General features: G+C 41.6%; 1 protein-coding gene across 1 annotated transcript; it reads left to right on the forward strand.

Moving 5' to 3' along the window:
• The first annotated feature begins 362 nt into the window (after positions 1–362).
• Positions 363–8,305, forward strand: LOC134441502 (UDP-glucuronosyltransferase 2C1-like). The gene is made up of 7 exons (XM_063191848.1): positions 363–472; positions 1,505–2,233; positions 3,324–3,475; positions 4,182–4,313; positions 5,615–5,702; positions 5,996–6,215; positions 7,577–8,305. The coding sequence occupies exons 2-7, from the start codon at positions 1,507–1,509 to the stop codon at positions 7,860–7,862; spliced, it is 1,605 nt and encodes a 534-aa protein (XP_063047918.1). The 5' UTR covers positions 363–472; positions 1,505–1,506; the 3' UTR covers positions 7,863–8,305.
• Positions 8,306–8,772: the final 467 nt, after the last annotated feature.

Here is an 8,772-nt window from a genome sequence, read left to right on the forward strand (position 1 = left end):
AAATAAGATGATAGCTACAGACAAATGTCATCAAGACTCTTACTGCAGCTATTCACTTGCTGAAAATGCTTAACTACATCATAACAACATTGCTATGATGTTACAGAGAGCCATAGTGCTGCGCTAAGGGGTTAAATGGCATGGATTCTGTGGAGCAATCGGTTCGGACAGATTACAAGTGGAGTTCAAAAGTCTTCTCAGACATTTGTTAATCATTACTACTCACGTGACTCGCGAGCCAATCTCTGGATTTTACTCTGGTCACAAAACCAGAGAGAGAGAGAGAGAGAGAGAGAGAGAGAGAGAGAGAGAGAGAGAGAGAGAGATAAGAATGAGTGTGTGAGAGAAACATTTCAAGAGAGAAAGAGAGAAGGAGGAGATTAACAGGGAGAGGGACAGAGACAACCTTGTGTTGATTCTCATGCACAGGACTGGAGCGCCACCCTCTACTGCCTGCTCCCATTCAGAAAAGGTCTGTACAAACACTAGCTACCAGCCACTACTAGCTACACTTCACTTCACTTAGCTGACACTTTCATTTTATTCAAAGCGACTTACAGTTATTATTTGTCAGGGTATTGGTTACAGTCCCTGGAGCAATGTGGGGTTAGGTGCCATGCTCAAGGGCACTTCAGTCATGGAGATGTAGAGAGAGGTCAGGGGGGATACGAACCTGCAACCTCTAGATTGAAAGACAAACTCTCTAACCACTAGGCCACGGCTGCCCTATGCTAGTATTGCATACCTATAATGAAGAGTTTGCGCTCAGTTGTCCTATTATGTTTCAGTTCAGACACATTTGTCTGGTTTGTCAGCTAAACCACCATTGTATACAACTTGTATAGTAGTTGTATTGATGCACTGTTTTAAGCACACGATTTAGAAGCGCCGGTTTGGTCTGAAAGATGCTTCATGAATAATAATGAAATGTTAGTTGTGAATTATGAACTGTAGTTTATGTACTGTTGCTTTGTAAACAATGCATTGTAAACATGTATTCAGCAATGAACTAAACTTTACTCATCCACAAACTCGTTTAATCAGTTTTACTGTTGAATGAGAGAAACCATAAATATTTGTTGCAGTATATTGTCATTGTACACAAAATAGTTAAAGGGACACTGTGCAGGAAATGGTCAAAAAAGGTACTGAAACTATGCTGCTTATTGAAATTGGGCTGCCTATTGCCAAATTTGATCTTTACATGAAAGTTTACTAAGTATTAAACAAATATTTTCTAGTATGGTCCAAGTACAATCATTTTTGCAGCTAAAAATGGCTATTTTTTGACATTCAAAATGGCGGACCATGGAGAAGATCCCCCTTTTCATGTATGAAAAGTGCAATGGTGGTAAGTATTCATGAAAAAGGTAACATTAGTGAATGGGCAGCATGAATTCTGGAAATAAACAACTAAAAATCTCACACAGTGTCCCTTTAACTTTGGTTTACAATGGTCTCCACTAAAACGTTCATACAGTTTGATGCTCTCTTCTCCCAATAGAGATGGCCATTATGACCCCTGACCTCTGCGTGCTACTGCTGCTCCTATTGGTTGGTGGAATTCCACAGACACACGGGGGGCGAGTTCTGATCATCCCGGGCGAGTTCAGCCACTGGAAGAACATGCGGGTCATCGTGGACGCGCTGGTGGCGCATAACCACACCGTCACGGTTTTAATCAACATCGGATCTCCGACGATCGACCACACGCACCAAGAACAGTTTCAGATCCGTCAGTTCGCCGTCCCCATGCAACAAGAAGACATGAACAAATTCTGGGACGAATTTGTGGATTACTGGAGGATCCAGAGGACTGGCACAGCCCAGGAGTCGTACTCTGCAGGAAAAGTTTTTTTCAAGTCCTTCTTTAACTACCTAACTGTAATTTGTAAAGGACTGACGGGAAACAAGACCCTTGTGGCAGAGCTGAAACGACATAAATATGACGTCGTCCTCAATGACATCTTCACTCCCTGCGGTGACCTGTTGGCCGACTTGCTGGATGTTCCTTACATCATCGTGATGAGGAACACCTTTGGCTTCACACTGGAGAGGATGTGCGGTCAGATGCCCACGGTTCCCTCCTACGTACCCAGCAGCCCCATCACAGCCACGGATCAGATGGACTTCTCAGAGAGGCTGGGCAACTTCATCACCTATGCCAGTCACACTGCCATTTTCTACTTCTTCACGTCCGTGCACATGAACGAGCTCTACAGTGAAATTAAAGGTATGGCCATTGCATGTGGCCCGTCGCATGGGACCCATGCATGCAGATCTGTTTTTCTTTACGAAGTGTTTGCACCTTGTTGACCTTGTTTTCACCACTTTTGGCAGTGGGGCCCATCTAGAAAATGTAAATCGCATAAAAGAAAACAAAGTCATGATGTGTGTAAGTAAGACTTGCATACAGTAAATGCACAGTCTCCTTCTTAAATATTTTATTTAAATATTACTTTTTTTGAAACAAGACACACCTCCATCTCTGTGTTTCATCTCAAGTGCTTTCATTTATTGATCTGAATTTTCTTTATGCAGTATATGAATGTACCTCTACTGAAGTTAAGGGATAACAGTGAGGTCATAACATAAAGGGGCTCTGCACAAAGGGGTTAAGTTACTAAGACTTTGACCCTTTTGGTAACAACAATCTTGTAACAGTGGCTCTAACAGTAGCACACAGACATGGATATGCCAAGTGAAGTCAAGTGAAAGTGAACGCCCAACTGGGAATCTCCAACTCCTATTGTCATTGTGACAGCACTGCACAGCACACAAGTGGACACTGCGCACAACAAAATTGCATATATGCCTCACCCGTACAAGGGGGCAGCCCCCAATGGCACCTGAAAGGCAGCATTGCAGCGGGATGGTACCATGCTCAGGGTACCTCAGTCATGGAGGAAGATGGGGGAGAGCACTGGTTAATTACTCCCCCCACCAACCTGGCGGGTCGGGAGTCAAACTGGCAACCTTTGGGCTACAAGTCTGATGCCCTAACTGCTTACCCTTTGGGCTCCAAGTCTGACGCCCTAACTACTTACCCTTTGAGCTACAAGTCTGACGCCCTATCTGCTTACCCATGACTGCCCTATGCCAATGTGACGGGTCGGGAGTCGAACGTCAAGTCTGACGCCCTATCTGCTTACCCACAACTGCCAAGTGGATACCGGAAACAAGGTCAACAGACCTACTGTACATCATGTGCAAGCACCCAAAAAAGTGAACAGCAAACTGAATAGGATTAAAATGCATGAGGGCCGCATGCAAGGAAATACATGACGATTTAATTTCTTTGTTGTACCTCTAAAACAAAATAGGGGAGCCTACGGACATGTGTGAAGTGCTGGGCAGGAAGGCCGACCTGTGGCTTTTCCGCACCAACTGGGAGTGGGACTACCCGAGACCCTTCCCACCAAATTTCATCTTCATTGGCGGCCATCACTGCAAACCTGCTAAACCTCTGCCAGCGGTAAGCGTTTTTAAAAAATTATTATTATTAAATTAAAATACATGTTAACGAGGCCTTTTCTTCAACAGTCCACCCTGACATAACATAAATCTTTGGCGTTTGCTGAAATTCCAGTTAGTAGTTTACAGACAACCTTAATCGCTTTAATACATCAACTCTACAGTAGACCCTAATCTTAAAGGAGCAGTCCTCCGTGTTTCAATAACAAAGAGTGTTCTTCTCTTACCTGAGATGAGTTCCTCCCGTCCTTCCCCGGACTTCGGACTTGGCCCCAGTCAGCAACGTGCGCGATACAAACTCGTTAGCATTAGCTTGGCTCAGCTTTGCCTTGGGGAGCATTGGGTGCCTTAAGTTAGAAGTGACCAAATTGTTCTTTAGTTAAACAGCCTTGCATGACTGGTTTACCGATCCAAAAGTAGTTGTGCAAAATGAAACGTGGCAATTTCCTATCTAGATAAAGAAATGGCACTGTAATGAAAGGCGTAGTAACACATTCTGAGTACTTCGACTGCGGCACATAGATATCTTCACTGCTAGTTCCCCCCCTTCCCCTCCCCCTCTCCCTTCGCGTGAGAGGACTAGGTGTACTCTAAGCAACTGAACTCATTTTGGAACGTTTCATCTGTCAGTTCTGGCTTTTAAAAAAATATATCAGCTGAATTTGATGTTGTGGGATTTGATTGTGGATGGGTTCGGCTTTTTTCAGGACTTCGAGGAATTTGTGCAGAGCTCAGGAGATGATGGTGTTGTTGTGTTTACATTTGGCACCATGTACAAGGACCTCACGCCGGAGAGGAGAGACATGTTTCTGACAGCTTTTCAACAGATCCCACAGAAGGCATGTGATGTATTTGTAATGCTTTTTTTGGTTGACTGAAAACCCTGTTTGGTAAAAAAAAAAATAATAAAAAAAAAAAATTGTTGTACGGTAAGTTAGAACTCAAAACTGTACACACACTATTGTGCTGAGGTCTGGGAACACTGATTTTGCATCTCCTTTGGATGTCCAAAAATGTGGTAACATTTTACTTGACGTCGGTATCATACATATGACACAATGGTGTCATAACAGTGTCGTAACGCAGTCATGGACGTGTCATAAACATTTTGCCAATGTCCTAAATGTTTTATGACAGTTTTCATTAAAGGGGTATGCCACTATTTTACAGTTAAAATCGTTGGCTGGGGTTTATAAAGGTGGTAAAGTGTCTTATTTTTCATGTAAGTCGTTGTCTTGCTTTAAGACAAGTTAGATGAGGGAGTATGTCGCTAAGCTAGTGAAAGTCAATGGATCACTGTAGCATGTAGCATGCTATACGAATGCATTGACTTTCACTAGCTTAGCGACATATTCCCTCTTTTCACTTGTCTTAAAGCAAGAAACCGACTTACATGAAAAATAAGACAATTTACCACCTTTATAGACCCTGGCCAACGATTGTAACTGTATTAAGCCCCAAAATAGTGGCATACCCCTTTAAGTGACATTCCGTTATGGTAAAGACAGCCCAAACAATGTCAAAAACCAATAATGTTTATGACCCGTCTATGACTGCGTCATGACACTGTTTTGACACTGTTATGAATGTGTATGACGCCGGCATCAAGTTAAAGGGACACTGTGCAGGAAATGGTCAGAAAAGGTACTGCAACTATGCTGCTCATTGAAACTGGGCTGCCTATTGCCAAATTTGATCTTTACAGGAAAGCTTACTAAGTAATAAGCAAATATTTTCTAGTATGGCCCAAGTAAAGTCATTTTTGCTGCTAAAAATAGCTTTTTTTGGAAATTCAAAATGGCGGACCATGGAGAAGATCCCCCTTTTCATGTATGAGAAGTGCAATTTTTCCAGTCATAATGAATACTTTGAATTTGATGGTGGTGGTAAGTATTCATCAAAAAGGTAACATTAGTGAATGGGTAGCATGGATTCTGGAAATAAACAACTACAAATCTTGCACAGTGTACCTTTAATGACAGTGTGAGATAGTGACAGGAAGTGAGTGGAAGAGGGACACTATTTTGACACTGTTATGAATCTGTCACGTCATGTGTATGACGCCGGCATCAAGTTAAGTGTTACCAAAAATGCTGACGCTACCTAATGCTGATCCAAAAGTGTCAATGCAATGTTTCAGGTTATATGGGGATTTAAAGGAGAAAGACCTGAACATCTTCCTGCCAATGTACGAATCTACGAATGGATTCCTCAGAATGACTTGCTTGGTGAGATCATTTATTCCCATCTAACAACAAAACAATCACTGAAGCCGCTTCAGTGGTTTGAGTGGACAGATCTATGCCCTATTTCCTGCAAATCAAAACTCCTCTCTCCAACAAACTCTATTATTTGATATTCCTTATCTACTGTGTATGTTGATGTGTCTTTAGCAAGTCACCAATTTGTATGTTGTTTATATATTTAGTTCTTCTTTGAAAAGTTTGGATATAAAACATCTAAGTATGTGTATAATGTAATGTAATATCTACATACTATTTTTTTACACCCTCTCACAAAGGTCATCCAAAGACCAAAGCGTTCATAACGCACGGAGGCTCAAATGGTCTGTATGAGGCCATCTTCCATGGGGTGCCACTGGTGGGAATCCCAATGTTTGGAGACCAACCTGACAACATATTCATCCTAGAGAAGAAAGGTGCGGCTGTTCAGCTGGATTTTTACACCATGGACTCTAGTGACCTGGTCAAAGGTCTACAGGCGGTGATAAACAACCCATCGTAAGTACAGTACAGACCAGGGCACGACATTGGCACCTGCCATGCAATCGGCCAAAAATGAATAAAACATGGCTGTGACTAGTAATAGTTTTAGACTCACTAGCTGCTTTTGTATGTGATTTATTATTGGGTATGATATATCACAGTGGCCTACCTTGTCATTTGCTCCTTGTGTTATACTTCCAGAAGGGTTATCATACAAAAATGTTAACTTCAGACATGAATCTTTTCAAAAAATATAAGCAACCTTTGCCCCTCTGAGTGGTACCGGCATCTCACGTGGCCCGTGGACTATTATGATACATTTCAAGTCAGGTCATTCCTATTCTATTTGTCTGATACGTTATCTGAGTTTCATGTAGCACACTACTGTTTGTTCATAGAACATTTTTTGAACAGTGATGGACAAAACGGATCCATTAGTTATAATCCAGTGCCATATATTCCAAATGACCTTGTTTTACCAGTCCAATTCAATCAGGTGATCCTTCAACCAGACAATCACCTGGCTGAATTGGACAATTAAGTAATAACCAATTGGAATGTACAAATGTACCTACCAACATCTTAAACAATCTTCTACAACAATCCTTCATCCCCTAAACTGTAGCACTACCCAACAAATGGTGAACATTACCAGCCATCCTGCCTCAACATATATGTATTGTCTTGTTTTGTTATGTCCTGTTTTGTCAAGTCTTGCCTAATGTCTGTGACAGTGACAGGAGCCACATCAAGGACATTTTTCTGTTTCATGTGTAACAGGCAATAAAGTTTTATCTAATCTAATCGGATCTAATCCATATACTACAGTCCCATATATGATTGACAAGCTGAACTCATACACATCAAACTCTTTGTTTGTTAGCTTTTGGTGCACAGTTATCTTTGCGCAGATGCCATCGTCAGGCCCATTGCTATGACATTACCAATAGCCTTAAGTAAGAGATTAAGACTTGGTCATTACAATTTTGGCGACAACAATCTAATAATATGGGCTCTGTGCAAAATTGTTGAACATTACAACCCCAAATTGACCAGACTAAGTAAAGTAATCATTTCTGAAGACATTTAGATCCAGTTAATGTATTTCACGATACTGTCTGACGTGGTTAAGCAATAATCAATCAGATTGCACACATTTATTAGCATTGACCACAGTCTCATATGATTGACAAGCTAATGATTGACTCAACTAAATCACAATAACATTGGTTTGACATTACCAAGATCCTTAGCAACAGATAACGTCTAAGTCATTACAATTTTTTAGGGTTTAAAGTTAGCTATGCTATAAATGTTGCTTTATTGGACTCAGGATATAGGATCGTTTTAAATAGAGCTGTACTTTTTTTCTGCAGGTACAAAGAAAATATGATGAGGCTGTCCCGCCTCCACCACGACCAGCCACTGAGACCCTTGGACCGAGCTGTGTTCTGGATCGAGTTTGTGATGCGTAACCGAGGAGCCAAACACCTGCGTGTTCAGGCCCACGACCTCACCTGGTATCAACTCCGCTGCCTGGATGTCTTCCTCTTCCTGTTAACCATCGCTGCGCTGATTGGATGGCTGATCTTTCTGACACTTCGATTCTGTGTACACAAGTGCTTTGGGAAACGTCAACAAGGCAAGACCAAAGCAGAATAAATGCTGAACTCCTCTGAGTTTTAGGAATTCATGGAAAGTCAGGACAAAACGTAAATCGTGAGGAAACAGTTGGTAGTTTTTCGTCAGGTTGAATTGGGAAATAGCATTGCAACCAGTAAGTTGCTAACTTAGTTAGCAACGATGTTGTCGCGAAACGCACCTTTGCACTCCTAATGGGCATGGGCACAGTTTGAGGGGGCATTGCCCCCCCCATTTCGATTAAAATAGATGAAAAAAGAAAAGGAAGAAGGTCCGCACACTTTTGCTGCTTTCAGTTTATTCAACACAACGTTTCGACCAATCTGGTCTTCGTCAGGTGTAGGTGTGAGTTTGTGTTTCTGACATTTCTTTTCTTGTTTCATCGTGTTTAAGTCCGGCACCTGTTTTATCTGGATGTGCTCCAAAACGCTGCTTGATTAAAATACACGCCAGTTTGAAATGAATAGGAATCTTTTTGTATGAATCTATTTTTGTAATACATTATTATTCATATTATATTTTTGCCCCGCCCTGATGCAAAAGTCAAACTCCGCTGATACTGGTAGGGTCACCCAAACAAACAGACTTATCCCTCTGGCTATACTCTGTATATAATATGGAAGTGATGGAAGTGAACTATTTACCTTTTGACTCAATAATACGTTTTGACTCAATAACATACAGTAAGCATTTCTTTATTTTGTACCTGACCGACAAAGGAAAAATAAAAGAGGGCAAAAAGAAAGTGAAAGGATGGAAACCAAACCAGGCTGTCCTCTGCTCCAAAGTAGGAGAACTGGGGAAAAGATACGTATATGCCAATAGATCTGCATTCATTTGGCCATACAGAATAGCTGCTGTTCACGGGAACATACTTCTTACTTCCCCCCCCACACATCACACCTAGGCACAGGTCCTGATTAAGATGGAC

The sequence above is a fragment of the Engraulis encrasicolus genome, chromosome 24, assembly GCF_034702125.1.
Source record: "Engraulis encrasicolus isolate BLACKSEA-1 chromosome 24, IST_EnEncr_1.0, whole genome shotgun sequence".
NCBI classification, from domain to species: domain Eukaryota; kingdom Metazoa; phylum Chordata; class Actinopteri; order Clupeiformes; family Engraulidae; genus Engraulis; species Engraulis encrasicolus.

Coding starts and splice junctions, on each gene's coding strand:
- LOC134441502 (XM_063191848.1), top strand. CDS start 1,507: ATGGCCATTATGACCCCTGACCTCTGCGTGCTACTGCTGCTCCTATTG. Junction 4,314..5,614: donor TTCAACAGATCCCACAGAAG/GCATGTGATGTA, acceptor GCAATGTTTCAG/GTTATATGGGGATTTAAAGG. Junction 5,703..5,995: donor TCCTCAGAATGACTTGCTTG/GTGAGATCATTT, acceptor CCTCTCACAAAG/GTCATCCAAAGACCAAAGCG.